Source organism: Coptis chinensis, chromosome 1 (assembly GCF_015680905.1).
Source record: "Coptis chinensis isolate HL-2020 chromosome 1, ASM1568090v1, whole genome shotgun sequence".
Lineage (NCBI taxonomy): Eukaryota > Viridiplantae > Streptophyta > Magnoliopsida > Ranunculales > Ranunculaceae > Coptis > Coptis chinensis.
Genome location: NC_141456.1, coordinates 68,277,929 through 68,295,964, shown reverse-complemented (window position 1 = coordinate 68,295,964; position 18,036 = coordinate 68,277,929). Strand labels below are relative to the sequence as shown.

At 36.8% G+C, this 18,036-nt stretch overlaps 2 protein-coding genes and 1 pseudogene across 2 annotated transcripts; 2 read left to right on the top strand and 1 right to left on the bottom strand.

The window, feature by feature from the left end:
• Positions 1 to 948: 948 nt before the first annotated feature.
• Positions 949 to 2,283, top strand: LOC147525056 (3-oxoacyl-[acyl-carrier-protein] synthase II, chloroplastic-like). The gene is made up of 3 exons (XM_086564446.1): positions 949 to 1,311; positions 1,739 to 1,853; positions 2,026 to 2,283. Exons 1-3 carry the CDS (start codon positions 1,150 to 1,152, stop codon positions 2,091 to 2,093), a joined length of 345 nt encoding a protein of 114 aa, XP_086420572.1. The 5' UTR covers positions 949 to 1,149; the 3' UTR covers positions 2,094 to 2,283.
• A 3,794-nt stretch (positions 2,284 to 6,077) lies between these two features.
• LOC147525055 (uncharacterized) lies at positions 6,078 to 6,578 on the top strand. The gene has a single exon (XM_086577925.1). The coding sequence runs from the start codon at positions 6,078 to 6,080 to the stop codon at positions 6,576 to 6,578; it is 501 nt and encodes a 166-aa protein (XP_086434051.1).
• Positions 6,579 to 8,110: 1,532 nt separating this feature from the next.
• On the bottom strand, positions 8,111 to 9,011 carry LOC147525054 (large ribosomal subunit protein uL18y pseudogene; annotated as a pseudogene).
• Positions 9,012 to 18,036: the final 9,025 nt, after the last annotated feature.

Here is an 18,036-nt window from a genome sequence, read left to right as displayed (position 1 = left end):
GCAAAACCATCAGCTGGTATAATTCTATTTCTGACGAGAGTAAGATAGGCCCATCAAGAATTATTTTGACGGTTCTAGCACAACCGATAACCCCCATAGTTCCTAAACCGTCAATACATTTGGTAGGTTAACATTTTATTCAGAGACCCTTAAATTAGTGTTTCTATTTTATAGTCAAGCGTCAAAAGTGGTCAACGAGTCGAGAGAAATACCCAAGAAGAAAAAGTGAAAAACTTACGGGTTGCTGGTGCGTTTAATATAAGCGTCAACAACTCAAGGCTTGAGTCCTTAGAAGAAAACCCTTACTCAGTAAAAACCAAACCAAACAAAAAATCAAAGAAAGCCCTTAATTATTCGCCGCCTTCTTCTTGAGATTAAAAGGGATTGAGAAGAAGCCCAACCCTCCAACCCCCGACTCCACCTCTGTAACAACAAAACCACCTTTTCTGCTACTTGAAACCCTAGCTAAGATCTCTCTCTATCTAAATCACACTTGTCTTGAAACAATCGAGAAGAAGGGGATTTGCACTCGAACTTAAAATGGGAAGAGGCAATTTTGAGAAGAACGACTCGGTTTTTGCCTGAAGGGGTTTTCAAGCGTAGGAGTGGAAAACAGAAAAACGAGAGGTAAAGATGCAGAGAATAATCAAAAGGCAAAAAGATCTCAACTTCAAGCTAATTGTTGCTTTCATAATTATTTTCCCTAAATTCTAAGGTACCCACCGCGAAACCCCAACTGAAATCTCACCCTTTTTCTGTGCTCGTTTGTTATTTGATGTTTTTTATTTCTTTACACCTTTTATCAACATGAATTTCGTATTACACTAACACCATACTGATCAAATACTGATATGAATTATTGATTTCTATGGTATTTAGATGGACAAATCGAAAATTAGATCTTGGTTGGTACGGGCATGGGGGCTTATCGACTTTTCAAAGAGTGGAGTTGAATCTCTTACACTAAAAGGGTTCAAAAAGATCAGTCCTTTCTTCATTCCCTACTCTATCACCAACATGGGATCAGCGCTAATAGCCATTGACACAGGACTAATGGGTCCTAATTAGTCCATCTCAACAGCTTGTGCAACTGCAAATTACTGATTTTATGCAGCTACAAATCACATTAGAAGAGGGGAAGCTGATATCATGGTAACAGGGGGGACTGAGGCTGCAGTCATTGCTACTGCAGTTAATGGGTTCATAGGATGTAGGGCTTTGCCTCAAAGGAATGATGTGCCCCAAAGAGCTTCAATGCCTTGGGATAAAGATTGCGATGGTTTTGTCATTGGTGAAGGTGCTGGTGTGCTGGTAATAGAATACTCTTATTCTCTGTCTTGAATAATACTGCATACTAGTGTTGTTTCTATATTTTCTTATGATGGTAATAGCTAGCCCTCTGTTTATCAATTTGTGTTCTAATAGTCACAATATGATTAAATTACGTCCACCTAGAACTTCCCCCTCGCCCAAATTAGAGGCTCTAGTATAGTTGCCAATACACTAGATTATGTATCATCGATTCCAGCTTTATAACTTTATAATAGTTATGACATGAAACATGAGATATAAAAGAATAATTGGGATATGTATGAGGTTCACCTTGGTGGCACTAGTCAGACTAACAGATATAAAGCCCTTAGGAATGCATTTCAGGTTTGTGCTCAAAGGTCTCTTCCTATTTAGCTTTCATCATGTCCTAATATTTTATATTCACTTGGGCATAAAACAAATGCAGGTTGACACAGTGGCGTACCATTTCTCTGTTTTAAAAAGTTTTTCCCCCAATGGAATCACGTTATTATCTCTTTTTTCTGGGGTTGGAGGTGCGGAAGTTGCGCTACATAGACTCTGTATACTATTGAAGACTGTTGTTTCTGTAGAAATATCGGAGGGCAACGACTATTGTTTTAGCTAGCATTGTTTTTGGATTCTTATATATTTACATTTTTAGTATACTTATTAAACAAGCTAACATATAATTACATTTTTAGTTTAATAATTCTTCTTCACATTGTTTTTTAGGTTATGAATCAATGGCGTTCGAGAAAGGAAAGAGTTATAAGGAAACACCAGCTTGGTATCTCGCTTAAGTTTGTTTGAGGTGGATCAGTATCATCAGTTGCTTTGTATTTAGTTGGATGAATTATTTAAATTGAATTATTAGGATTATGCGACTTTGTTTGAGTTATTTATTATTTTCTTTGTGAATATATCATGTAATTTGAACAAGTTGTTGGAGTGATTTATGTTGGTAATAAAAGTATATATGATTCTAGTTTCTGTAATGGAGTTTGATTTGTTAGGGTGTATGTATGCATGGGTTTACTAGGTATCTCCAGATTTGTATGAAAATTTGTGGTGCAAAAACATTTGCAGGATATATGCACTATGGGTGCGGAAAAAAAAAGAAAAAGGAGACAAGATTATGACAGTTTTGAAAGAACTGTTGTTACGCATGCTAGTTCTTGACATTTTTTAGTGTTTAGTTCTTGATGTTTTCCTTAAAACTATCATAATCCGATTTACTTCTTGACGGTTTTCCTAGTAAAATTATGGCAGTTGAGTAAAAGTTGTCATTGAAACAGACCAAGTTATGACATTTGGAATTGAATTTATGTCATGTAAGTAGGAGTTCTTATGTCAGCTTCTCGAGAACCGTCATCAAACTAATGACTGTTTTTGTAAACTTTTATGATAGGCTCTATAATGACGATTGTTTTTTTAATGAAAAAAAGTTGTTAAACCTAATTTATGACAGCTTTTAGCTATCATTATAAGTGATTTTTTTAGTAGTGTTTGTAGAAGGACTTCTTTGCTTTAAATGTAAGGAAGCACCATATAACTTTTCAAATTATTTTATACAAGTGCTTGCAGACCTACAATATTTTATATCATGCATGCATTGAATGTTTAGTCATTATTGTTAGCGCTGCCAGTTCCATTCACTTTAATTTTTTACAAAAAATAATTGCCCAAACGTAGTACTGTAAGTGGTTTTGGCTTGTTCATTACTTTGGAAATGTACTATTCATTTATTTCACAAGGTGGTTCTTGCTCTTAGCTAGTTTAAATACGGAAAGCATTCACTTTAGGATACAGAAGTATTGACTTAAACTTGCTAATTGTTTTGCATGCAGGATGCATATGAAAAGCAAGTTGTAGATGAAGCTATGCTGAGGATAGTCCTCGCCTTGTTGGGTACTATGGAATATTGTAGCCGTGCTAGAGGTGTAGCCTATTAGCAACGATACAAGTTTGTTGGCTTGATCCAAAAATGTGTTGTGCTTTGGCTGGCTAGGATGATTACTTTTCTAATTGTACTGGATGTTTAATTTCGATTTATATTCAAATACATATATCGGTTATCCAAGTATGTCTTGGTTTATTTGTAAAGTCTCAAAAGAATTAGTGTTTGTGAATAATATTTTGAAACTTAATGTATTATGTTTGTTTAGGAAACTTTTATCAGTACAAGTCCAATTCAATATGGAATGCCGGTTTATGTTTTTATGCGTGTATTCATTATTATTTTTTTTTGAAAAAACAAATATATTCATCACGGTTTTAACCAAACTGTCTTGTATAGTTGTCCTTTTTGTGACGGTTACAACATGATTACATTATTGTTTTGTCAAAACAGTCACAAAAATAATGATTTTTTGTGACGGTTTTAAGTATTGGTAACTGTTTTATGTGGTGGAAATAGGTATATCTGGAAAGGAATATTTGTGACGGTTTTAGGAAAAAAAAAAGACTCACTTTGTCACGGTTTTGGAAAAAAAAAACAGTGACAAAAGACTTTTTATCACTGTTTTTAACAGTGATTTTTTGCCACGGTCAGTTGTGATGGCAAAAAGCCCAAAAGTCGTGGTAACATGTGTTTTGCCACGGAAAAACTTTTAGCCTCGCTCGAGGCAAAAAAGGGTGTGGAAAGAAGTTTGTTGCCACGACTTTTGCCACTGCTACAAGAGAGTGAACATTTAGCCGCGACCATGTCGTGGCAAAACATTGTTTTTTATTTGAATTAATTTAATTGTCAAAATAAATTAATTTCTTTTTGTCACGAACACGACCCATTTGAAAAGTATTTATTGCCACAAGTCGTGGGCAATAAATGTTTCTCCCGCCATTATATTTTGTTCTTTTTTGCAGCAAATGGCTGTGGCAAGACATTCTTTTGGTTTTTTTTTTGCAACAAATGGCCGCGGCAAGACATTATTTTTGGTTTTTTTTTTGTTAAATGGCGGCGGCAAAACATTACTTTTGGGTTTTTTTTTATAGCAAATGGCCGTGGCAAAAAGTGTTGTATATATAATAATAATAATAATAATAATAATAATAATAATAATTTTGTACTAAAACCACATAGAACTATGAATGAGAATCTAAAGTGAAATTTCATTTCACATGGAAGCTACATAAACCAATTCCAATCACTACCAAAAATAAGAGAAATAACAATCCATCTTTCGAGTATTTCGGTATCACACACAAAAGTATCAAACTATCTACACAAAAAATTCTTGTGATGAAAGTCCAAAATCCAACATTACACATACGCAATAGTACCATATTCCGCCTATTAGCGCCAAAATCGCAAAAACTATGAAGTTTCAAAATCAATCATGCATGTACAATAAGCCATCGTTGTGCATTTATTTTCTGCGTAAACAAACAACAAGAAAAGTTTAGAAATAACAAGAAAGACATAAACCGAAGACAATAATTAAAGGTTTATCACTCCAATAGTGCTTAGTCATCTACCAAGCTTAGCATATGCTTCATTAGTGTCGACTCTATAAACCGAAATGTTCACTATAAGTTTTGTAGCTATTTCATACCTAAGACCCGAAAGACCAAGGATGATAGCCACTCCCTGCCCTTTTTTTCTCACCTGCCCAAAAGAAAAGGAACAAGTCAAGACCGATCACTACTTGTAACATATCTAGAATTCTAGATTCTAGACAAAACAGAGTAGATGTAGATGCAATTCCATTATTAGAAACTGAATAATATAGATAGATAATATAATAATGTAGCAAACACATGGATTATGACGTAGTTGACAATACCCAATAATCGGCCTTAAACCCCATCAGTTATTCTACTTTAAGTAGTTGAAAACAAGATGCTACACAAATAATCACCGCAAATGAAACAAGATACTCTTTTTGCATGCGACTTCCGTAAATGAAAAACAAAAAGGTAATTTATACAAAAAAGATCAAACTTCTTCTTTAGCCAAAACACTTTCAAATCGAAACAAAACTTAGGAGGTTACCCAATCTCATTATCAGTCTCTGCATCAGTTATAAAGGTGATCATTTCAGTAAAAGAATATATATTACTTTGCTTCTTTGTATTATTGTAAACTATAATAAAAGTATTTCTCCATCCCCCCTTTCTTAAAACCAAGATCAACCAGACATTGCAAACAATGCCTACTTATTAATCAGTCTACCCAATAACTTTTCAAATTACCAAAAGTTTTTTCAATAAGATAGGTCAATTGATGAACAAAACAATAACCGCACTTCAAAGTAAATCCCTCAAAGTTCAATAGCTCAAAGGAATACCTAGACTAGAGAGAGCGAAAGGGTAGTGTGGTCTTTTCCAATCTTTTAACTACTTATAGTTCGAAAGTACAGCTTGGAGGGAAAGCTGCCACTTTTGGCAAACTTTGACTGATGCTTCCCGGCGAAGATCGCCGTTGACTGAGGATGGAAACGTCTTTGGAGCCAGGTGAAACTCCAAATCTATTACCCCCATCCCCAGCTGATGAGGGGATGACAAATCGGGATGAGGCTCAAATCCAGAACCTTAGCTCCACCGGAATGCAAACATGGAGCTCACTTTTTACTAAGAGTAAGAATTCTAAACTTCAGCCTAACCTTACTAAGGTGTATCCTTCGTTTTAAGATGGAATTGCTAAGGTTCCAAAAGAAATCAGAACTGAAGGAATAGATCTATGGAATGAATACGTAGTAGGCTTCTTTGTGGAAAAGAGGCTGTCGTACCTTTTTGTTAAGGATGCTGTCTAGAAACAATGGAAGTTAACAGGCGATTTTACTATGATGGCATATAAAAATCTTTTCTACTTTAAATTTGTCAATGATGAGGATAAACAGCGTGTTATAGACCATGAACCCCTGTTCCTTCTGGGTAGAATATTTGTTGTGAGACCATGGACTCCATCAATTGACAAATACAGAAATGGGATCAAAGCTCTTCCCATTTGGATTCGAGTCGATCTCCCAAAACATCTATGGACTAAAAATGGTATAGATTTCATATCTAGCATCATTGGAGAGCCCATCTACATGGATGATGCTACAGCAAGAAGAACCCGAATATCATATGCAAGAATCTGCGTAGTTGTCGACATAGAGTTTAAGTTTCCGTCCTTTATTCCTATCAAGATTGGTGAGGGGGATATAGTAGACATTGGGCTAGATTATGAATGGGTTCCTGACTTATGCACTAGTTGCAAGATTTTTGGTCATTCTAATTCAAAATGCATAAAAAACAAAGAAGTGAGTGCACGAAATCCAAATCATACAACCACGGATGGCTAGAACCACGGGTTGAAACAAACCAAGGAAACAACATATGAGATGGACGCCAAAAAAGAATACTCTCACAGGCCAGACAAGCTGCTTAAGGGATAAAAATGGAACAACTATCACTAATGATGGTCAGACTGAGGATACTCCAGTTATTATAATAGAAGAAGTTGGCCAAACACAAGAGAGAACTTACAGAGAAGTGATTGAAGCCCTTGAACCTACAGTTAGAGGTTCACAAGTCGTAGTTCATTCTGAGGTACAAGCTTCAAACAGATTTGCAGTACTCATGCCAGCAAAGGATGAAGGTGTGCAGGAATCTGAAACTGAGATTGAAAAGCAAAATAACATGGAAATAGTTCCATATGTGGCAGCCATTTCCAGAAATGAACAAGAACTATTACAGGAGGACAAATTTGAGGAGGTCAGAACTGAATTTGAGCCATCAGAAGTGGGTTCTCTGAATACAGAAGGAGAAGAAGGAAATTCTGAAGATTCTAAAGAAAAGAAAGTTTACTCAATCAAGAGAGGAGAAATTCGGCACGAGGATAGCTACTCGGTAAGTGAAGAGGAATTCGAGAAAGAATATTTTTCAGACCACCTTGATGCTGAAGAAGATTCAGAGGTAGCTGGAATGTTAGAATCTCCACCAATAAATGGTATTAGTGTCAAAACTAAACAGCTAATAGAAACCACTGGCCTCTCTAGTCAGACAGGATGGCATAAGGCCAAGAGGAAGTCTAGAAACAAGGCCAAAGGGGCAGCCAAAGTCAGAAAAGATAATAATGAAGAAAAGGAAGAGAATGCAATAGGAGAGAGTATCAACGCCATTGCAAGTACACAACACATGCGTAAGAGCAACAGAGCTGGTGCAGAAAAAGGGACCAAGAGTGGGTCAGGAATACAACCCCAACTATCTTAATGATTAATTTAGCATGTTGGAACATGAGAGGGTTTAACCAACCCTTCAAACACATTGAGGTAAGGGATTTGATATGCAACTATGATATAAGTCTGATGGGGTTGATCGAAACAAGAGTGAAGAACAGCAAGATGGATGAAGTCCCACGGGAAACTCTTAACAAGAAACAAAAACGACAAAAATGCATAATGGATCAGGTGAACTATCTCTAATCATCATCTGCTCCTGCAGTAGAGTTCAACGCATTCAATCCCTTTCTGCTGGACAACTCTATCTTGATTCCACTTCAAGTATGGATCCCGTTGACTGCTTTTTCTCTAAGATCTGTTTTGACAAATCGATGCTCTGGTGTATGGGCAGAATTGGGCATTGAGACATCAGATCACTGAGATTTGTTTCATGACAGCTGTGCTAATAAGTCAAATCGCTTTCTACCCACAAAAAGACGGGGTTTGATAAACATAGGTGCTTTTGAAACAGCGGTCCATTCAACAAAGAAAGTAGATGTCCCGGGTTGAATAAACTTCTTGCTTATTCGATCCTACGATCTCACAAGAAGGCAATGCAGCAGCCCGTATTCACTTACTTCCCTCCTGTGAAGAAGAGCGGGCTTGATAATCAGTCAGCGGCTTCGATCAGAAGGTCTCCTCTCATCATATGTCAGCTTCTTCAAGTTGAACCTCTTGTGTGCCTTCGAAGCCTCTTTCTCCGATTTCTATGTCTTTGTTGGATCGGCGACGAATACCAAAGATGTACCTTTCAAATGCGGTTCTTCTATCCCATCAGCTTCAATGCCTTTCTTGATGTACTCAGAGAAATGGGTCTGGTACTTCTCTGGCTCATCCTCTATTAGCGTCATCATATAAGCAACAACATGGCCACCATAGACATACTTTCGGTGAACCCTTGCATCCAACTACTTATTCTCTTTCTTAAATCCAGCAAATCTCTTGTCACTGTGAGGAATGTCAAGCCCACCATCCAATGCACCCTTAAGTGCACCAGTTGTTGTTCTAATAAGGCCTACATCAAGCAATGCACGGAAAGGCCTCCTGGAATCAGTGAGCTCAATAGAAAAATCTTCCCCAGTTGCCTCAACATTTCCTCCTACTCCTCATCCATCTCGAAAGTTTTTTCGGGACCACGGCGAGGCAAAGAAGAAGGGTCGCGATGTAAGCTGCAGAGTAATTGGTGAGAGACCAACATCAAGCCCATATCGGGCAGTTCATGGGCATAAGCGATGTAAGTATCATATCACCAAAGAATACTAGTAGATACAATCTGAGTAATTATATCTTTGTTGGTAAACCGCACAACAAAACGATATTTGGGTGTCCCGTACTTGTTCTTGTCCTGGTTGATAAGACGGATACGAGCCCTGTAATCCATCTTTCCAGCTCTCCTTCTCCTGAACTTGACTTGATAACGCTTAAAGTAAGCCCTCGACTTTGTGGGTTTGATGAACACCATGGTTGGGTTTTCGGATATGCTCTTCCTTCTGCTGCCGAGAAGAGAATGAGAGTGAGAGAAAACCAATACAAGTTGAGTGTAGGAACACCCAGCGTCCCCAATTTCTTATAGCTGATCAGAATAAAACAGAACCATGGCAACAGACTGATATGTGTGGCACATGAATATCTAGAAGTCAAAGACTCTACGACGAGAGTTTTACAAGGCCAGTTTTTGTTCCCGATATACCCAGTTCGTATCCTGTTATTCCTGATGTTATTGAAATTGGGTCATCATTTTCTTCATGAAGAAAGCCAGCAAGTAGCTTAAACGAGACTGTGATAGCAGTTCAAGCACAACCCTGCTCTAGCACCTCTTCCCAATTGAGTAGGAGTACTGAAACTTCAATCCAGAAAAATGGGTTTATTGAGGCTCAGCAGCATCTCACTAGCCATCCAAGATTAAACTCAAGTTTCGGAAGTGAAATATCCTACAGAAATGGTTTCTTACATGGATCACGGTTAGAATCTAACGCAATGCAGGATCGATCATCCTACTACTAAAACGTGACAACCTCGTTTTCACATTTCTGAACAAAGACACCAGAGTAGACAATATCTCAAAAGTCAAAACATAGACAACACTCAAAAGGCACCAAGAGTCAAAACAAGAAGCACACAGTTGAATACAATCAAGCTTAGGAAATTAAAGGTCTATTATTTAGAACAACACTTCCATAGTTCCCTTCTTGTCTCATAATAATCTATCAAAATGAACAGAAAAAAGGACAATCAGCATTTAAAATGATTTGGGTATCTTTTCTTTTAATCCTAATATATATTCAACAACTCTGATAGTTTAAGTTTGTGCAGCACTCTGGTGGGATGGTAAGAACCTGAGCTCAAGCTATTAGAATGTTTAAGTAGTTACACTATTATAACATAATAACCACAATGTATGTAGAAAGAAAAAACAAACAACAACAGCCAACAATAATAGGTTTGTTTCCTACAAGAAACTGTTAGATTCAGTAGAAATTTTTACAACAGTTGTTAAGTAGTAGCACTAATATAACCAACCCTTGTAAAGATCAAAAGATCAAATAGGAACTCTAGCTTGCTCTAGACTTGGACACCAGTGTATATCGGGTTCCTGACTTGAACTCTAAGGAACTACTTAAATATTATTTGGACTTAAAGTTGCAAGTACTTGATATTAAGCTCAAAACCACTTCCAGAACTAACCAAGTTGCCATGAAATCTAAGCTAACTACTTAAACAAATATTTGGACTCAATGGCTTAACAATATGCATCCAGGAAGGTTTTTTAACAGGGTGAAGATAACTACAGACTCTAAGAGACCAGCTCAGATTATAAAGAAAAAGAACATTCATAGACAAGAAACTAAGCATGTTTACGTACCTATGTGATACCATTTGGGCAAAATTAGCCACCTATTGCATAAGTCGTGTTTCCATGTCCGCATCTCGTGCATCCAACTGCCTCTTCATCTCATCTATTTCATGTCGCCTTTGCTCATCTTTCTCTTGTGCTTACCTCTTAATCTCTTCAATCTCAAGTCGTCTTTCCTCCTCCTTCTCTTGTGCTACTCTTTGCATTTCAGCCAACTGGCTTTCCAGGTCATTCACACGATTGTCTGAAGATAGTCGAGAGCCAAAGTAGCTGGTTGGGGTTACACCTCGTCCCTTTAACCTCACACGTCCATACCGCTCTGGAGGCATCACTTCCCTATAGATCTCATCTGAGAGAGGTAGTTGTGTCCCATGTTCATCTATACCTGCTAGGTCTTTCATTTTGTGCTTTGTATTCCAAAAAAAAAATTACACACAGGATATTAAATACAACTGAGTATGATATTTAAACTGAAGCTATTACTAAGATGAAATTGTTACATACAATGTATTCTCTTGATTGATCATCAAGAGCGTCATGCGTTTGTGAACTTGTGTGAGTCCTCACAAAAAGATCTCGTAGGGAAGGGGGTGCTCCAGCCTCCTGACTCTAACCAAATATAAAGAAATTTATTAATTGTTAATCACTAGTCAAATTCAATGCCGCAGTAGGAAAATAAAAATAATAAGCATATGCACCATTATCTCTTCAAACTGGGGAAAACTTATTCTTCCAGCAGCATGCTTCACTATTTGCTTAGCACGGTTAGCCCTATTACGTTTAGAAATTGCCTATACAAAAAGATCTCCTAGTTAGTATTGTACCCTATAAAAATACTTAAGCTAAACATTACACTTTTTCTTACTTGATGCTCCGGAGTATCCCAAAACTCCATAAGTTGAACCCACTCCTGTTGCGATTGTTGCTCTGGCCTATGGCTTATACGTTCTTCATATGTGGCATAGCGGGTATAAAAGTTCCTTTTCCATTTACTCCTTTTGTTTCTGAATTCGTCCCCGAAAATCAGAGCCAAAGTGGGCTCCTTCCGGGTCTCATCAAGTTCCCATTTATCCTAAAACGAGACAAAAAAGATCTACTAAGAAATGAAATAGACAGTTTTTTTTAAATTAGTGCAAGTGTGTGCAGATCCAAATGTCCATACCTTAATGTTATCCCATAACCACTCTTTGTCGCCTACATCTTGGAGCTCCCAATTTTTTGTCCAATCAAATCGACGTGACGTTGCCATTAATACTCCAAGAGATTCAGAGAACAAGCTTGGATGTTTCCGAGGTCCCACTAGTTGTCTGCCTTTCCATACAAATTCCAACTTTGAGCCATTTGGTTGGTCAAATACCTTAGGAAGGGTAGAAGTGCCCCTTACCCACTTTCCAGTTGTACACAAGCCCAAAGCTTCATTAATTAAACATAAGACAATAATGAACTAGAATGTTTAGTTAAACTTACCGCTCTCGTCACCATTAGGATCCTCTTGAAATCGTTTGACCATTGCACCTGTCTAAATCGTCACATAAAGCAATTCATCAAGTAAATCCATCAAGGAAGACACTAGATAATAACCACTCCCAAACCATAAAAAAAAAAATAGCACAAAAAACGAGTTTGTTCCCACAAAAAAAAAACAGCACAAAAAATGAGTTTGTTCCCACAAAAAAATAGCACAAAAACTACATATAATCATCGTCAATTTGTCATTGTCTTCATCACAATCATTATCAATGTCTTCGTCACAATCACTATCATTGATGAAGTCTTCATCACATTCGACACCGTCAATGATATCTTCATCAATAGTATCCGAAACAACTTCTACTCCATCAATCTCACTCCTAGTCCAACCGTTAATGTCGTGTGTGCTGTCAACTATGTTATCCACATCTTGCTTTGCATGCAAGGCGTGTTATCTTCAGTCGACTCAACTACTGAACCCATATCATACAAGTCCCTTTGGAAGCATCTTTAACATAACTTCGCCAATTATCATCCAAATTATCTTGGAGATAAAAACTTGTTCAGCTTTTGAGATGCTAAAATAAACGGTTCACTTTCGTAGCTAAGGTTAGTGTAAAGTTCACAGTAGTGAACCCATATTCATCTATTTTCATTCCTGCACGAGTCATAACATCCCACCAATCACACTTGAACAGAAACACTCTATTCTCCTTGCAATAACGCAACTCAACTATGTCATTCAACACACCATAATAACCCACACTACCGTCACCGGGTTCATGTCTTTCAAGCTTCAAAAGCTTGACGTTTCTGCCGATACAAAAACTCCACTATTTTGAGTTTTCCTTCGTGACTCATGAGCTTTTGTGTGAAATCTGTATCCATTTGCAATACAGCCCTTGAAACAAGAAGCAAATCGATTAGGACCATATGCTAAACTCTGAAGTTGCTCGCTGACCAACTCCCCATCCTTTTTCATTTCTTTGGACCTATTCAGGATAAGGAGAAAAAAATAATGTTGAACTTCAGTAAACATAAGCAATCAGTAGCAAGTAGCTCCAATCAAAAAGAAAGAAGACAAAAAAATGGCTTCTTTTGCAACAAACAACATGGCAGAATATTGGACTTTTATTACAAGGTTTGAGGCTCAGACCTCAGAACACTCTATTTGAAGCAGAATATAAATTGTTGTACATGAGTAATTATTATAAGGTTTGAAATTTTGAATAGCCCTAATAACTTTACCACTATTGATAACACAACTAGATCAAGTAAAGTCATTATAGTAGATCGACATTAGATCAAGATATACTCTGAAGCAAAGAAAAAAAGCTATTACAACTAATTACTCGATAATGAAGAGAGACATTCTCTGTCTTCCACTCTCTAGGACCCAAAAGAAAAGGAAACAACTAATGCAGGAGGGAGGGGGAGAGAGATTTACTAACATCTTCCTATTTTTTCCTTGTTCTTTGTGTTGGACAGACTAATTACCAATGCTCTAGGAACCTGCAGCTAAATTCCAAGTAGAACAAACATCCCTAAATAAGAAACTAAATCTAAACTGTAATAAACATCCTCTAAATATCCCTAAATCAGCTAAACATAAATATAAATTAAACAAGTAGAATCTTTCTTGAGGCATGTTACTAAACAGTGAAATCATATTGCTATCTACAAAACTACTTTGGAGAAAAGTAAATAGAGTACATAAACTGATATACATAATCTAACTGCATACAATTAACACTTACTTGGTTTTCAAACCATTTACCAAATCGTTCATTATGAATACGGTCCACATTCCTAGCACTTCCCCGCCGCCCGAGCTCATCCCTAATCACTTGTTTGTGTTTCCTGTACAAAACATTATTGCATTTACGACATAGGTTTATAAATAATATTTCTTTTAACTAAGGCACAATTTCAATAAAGTGGACTTACTTAATAAATGGTACCACTTCCTCACAATTGATTAGCACATACAAACGAGCTTGTTCCCACTCATCGTCTGTTAAAGTCCTAAACGTTCCTTTCCCTAAAGCACGACTGTATCCTGAAAAAATAGAAAACTGTTCATCCAATCCAACAACTCGGAACTCTTCATTCCTCCCTGTCCGGTTGAACTTAGTCTCCATCCCATCATCTAAGTATCTTAAGCAGAAAGTCAAGCATTCATCAGCAAGATACCCTTCGGCAATGGATCCCTCAATCTACTCTTATTACTTAACATACTTCTTCAAAGTGTACAAGTACTGAATAAATATAAAAGATGACAAAATTTAAGTTCAAATTTTAACAAAATACAAACAAAAGTAACCATTACTATTATCTTTACTTTCATCGACCTTTCGATTGGGTACATCCATCGATAGTACACTCGGTCCAAATGAGCTTAGCTTGACCAGCTAAATGAATAGGCAAGTGCACCATAACATCAAAAAATGATGGAGGAAATATCATTTCCATTTTGCATAGTGTGACAGCAATCTGGTACTCAAGACGTTCCAACTCTGCAACCCATAATACTTTTGAACATAACTTCTTGTAGAAATTAGAGAGTTCAACAAGAACTAATGTAACTTCCTTAGGTAAGATTCCACGTATTGCAACTGGAAGCAGTTGCTGCACTAGAACATGCCAATCATGGCTTTTTTAGGCCAGGTATTTTGCATTCTTTCACCCTAACATGACGCGATATATTTGATGAAAAATTATCCGAACTTTAATACCTTTCAAGAATTGACAAAGCTTCCTCTTCTCAGTCAAGGACAAGGTAAAGGGAGCAGGGGGGATATAGTATTTGTTACCCTCTTTAGCTATCGGATGAAGTGACTTTCACATACCCATTAACACCAAATCTTGTCTTGACTTCAGGTTATCCTTTGATTTCTTCTCTAAATTCAGCAGTGTCCCAAGCCAACTTTCACCGTTGTTCTTTTCAATGTGCATGACATCTAGATTATGGAGTAAACAAAGGTATTTCCAATATGGGAGCTCAAAAAATACACTAATCTTCTTCTAATTATGTGGCAAAGAATTATCCTCTCGACTTCTCTTTTGTCCAATAACCTTATCACTATTCACCTTACCAAATGTGATTTGGTCGAATCCATTTAATTGAGCAAGTACATCACTTCCAGTAAAGGGGCTTGGGGCAACTCCCATTTCTATCTTGTTATCAAAAGAACTCTTATTCTTTCGATATTTATGATCAAGTGGCAGGAATTTACGACTTCCCATATAACAGAACTTTTTCCCATTTTGCAACCATTTTGAGCAAGTCTTCTCATGGCAAGAGGGACAGGCAAGTTGTCCTTTAGTGCTCCATCTGGACAAATTAGCAAATGCTGGGAAGTCATTAATAGTCCACAAAACAGCTGCATGCATTTTAAAATTCTGTTTTGAAGAGGCACCATACGTCTCAACTCCCTTCTCCCACAACTTCTTTAACTCATCAATCAATGGCTGCAAGTACACGTCAATGTTATTTCCAGGACTGCTAGGGCCAAGAATTAGCAATGACATGATGAGAAAAGGTTGTTTCATACACATCCAAGGCGGCAGATTATACGGAACTAGAATAACGGGCCAAGTGATATGAATAGAACTAAGACTACCAAAAGGATTGAAGCCATCACTAGCCATTCCGAGTCTGACATTGTGAGATTCTAAACCAAATGAAGGATATCTTTGGTCTAAGCTTTTCCATTCCTTGGAGTCAGCTTGATGCCTCAAAGCACCATCTTTCGTCATGCGATCATCGATACCATCTCATATCTTTTAGAAGTTTTGAGCACATAAATAATCTTTGGAGTCTTGGCTTTATAGGAAAGTATCGCAAAACCTTAGCAGCCTTTTCTTAGGTTTTGCGATGAACTAACTCTATTTTTCTGTACACTCCAAAGTCGTGATCCATCTTGACTCACCACATACATCACAGTTATCCTTGTCCATGACTGGTTTATTATCCTTCCAATACAACATACAATCATTAGGACATCGTCTATCTTAATGCACTCCATCCCAAGATCCCGAAGTTGTTTTTTATTCATAATGATTCTTGGGCATATTGATGTCATTTGGAAGTGAATCATTTAATACCTCAAGCAACATGTCAAACGAATGATTACTCCAAAATTGTTAAGACACTTTACATGAAGCAATCGTACTAGAAAAGACAATTTTGAACTCTTAGTACAGCCCGGTACAAAGGGGTGTGTCCGCTTCCTTCAACAACTTGTAAAACTTATGTGCTTCTTCATTTGGCTCATCCGCTCGAAAGTGTCACTGAACTAGACTCATTTGTATTCGAACTAGGTGGTATGTCATTGTCTATACCAACAATGTTTTGAAATCCTAATGCATCTTGCAACATTGTATGCATATCATCACCCTGATTAGACTTGGTATTTACCTCCACACTCTCCCCATGCTTTGTCCAATGGACATAACTCCGTAGTATACCACGATTCTTTATATGATGTTCCACTATATGTTTAGGCAATAACATTAGATTAAGGCATCCTACACATGGGCAGTAAATCTCACCACCAAGTTCCTTAATTCGATTATTCCAAGCAAACTCGATAAATTTCTCACAACCAAGTATATACTTACGACTTTGCATCTTCCTAGAGTCGGATCCATCTAACTTTTATCCATTTAAAAACTGAACTACAACTACATAAAAATAAATAAGACAATCTTGTTCAAAGAAGAATATCATATCCTACATCAAGTTCAAAAATTAATATATTTACTAACATATCCTAACATAACATAGGAGAACCAATAAAAAAAATCGACAAGGCCATATTAACTCGGTCCAAATGTGGGATTTACCACCAAATATTGGTCTCACATAATTGAAGAAGAAGCAATAGCCATGAAAACATAACTAGAACTCAATACTGAGGGAAAGCTAAAGCTTTAAATTTGAAAAGTCGAACTTTTTATCCAAAAATAACATAAATTGGATTAAAACCTCATATATATATACAATATTCTAACAATAGAAAAGTCGAATCAATTGATCAAATATTCTTACGATATTTAGATTTAAATAAAATAATGAAGTACTTGACTTAGTCACCGGATCGTTGAAATTTAGAGCTAACTTGAGAAGCTCCCACTTTGAGAGCGCCCACAGAGCGCTTATATATACTAGTAATTTTACTAATTAATGAAGTACTGAGTAACAAATGCTAGTTATCATACTTGATTTTTTCTTGTGTGTTCTCAAAGTAATTAATAAAGGATTAATAAATCAAATGTTTGATAACAAAGTTACAAATGATTCTAACCAAAAAAAAAAATTACGATGGATTGAAAAAGAAGTAGAATTAGGAGAAAGGACAAAAACATAATTAGCTATTGAGTTGGCTGTAAAACTGAGAAAAATAAGTTATACTACACTAGTGCTACTATGAGATGGGGAGTATAGTATAGTGGTACAGGTCTTCTTCCTTAAACCTTCTTCACACTTCAGAGACCCAAAAATTTCATGAACGACAACATCTCGATAAAAACCCATTTCATCAATTATGAGAAACAAAACTTGCTAGTTCGATAAAATTGTCATATTCTCATCTCTTCCAAATTTTTTTTTGTTTTTGGATTTTGATTAATTCATCTTCAATATTTTGATTTAAAGTTGAGAATCTATTAAAGTTCTTCAAATTAGTGAATGGTTTGTATAGATAATTAGATTTGTGTTTTACTCTAGCAGAAAACTCATCTAAATGGATGATTAGAAATGAATTAACTGATTCTTTAGTGCAAAGAGCGGTTCCTTAAATCCAAAGCGCGGTTTTGAATAGCTTTTGATCTAAATCCGCCAAACCGCGGTTTGAGTGCGGGAGCTCTGATAAGAGCCCAAAACTGTAGTTTTAACCCCTTAATAATCATACTGTTAGACCAATTATGTGAATAATAAGTAAGAGTTAATACTGATTACGTGTTTTTATGCATTTCAGGCTTCAAAGTCCATTATGTGCAGAAATGTGCCATTTTAGCGAGATAAAGGAGCAAAAGTCAAAGAGAACTTCCGAATGCCATATCTTTGGACTCAGACCTCGGAATGAGGCCTACCTTATGTCAAAACTACCGGCTCGGAAAGAGATTTGCAATGGTCCAAGCCTTGACCCAATCAGAGGAGCAGAAGTGGACGAAAAGTCTGTGGAAGCCAACTGCAGCTGAAGAGGCCTTTTG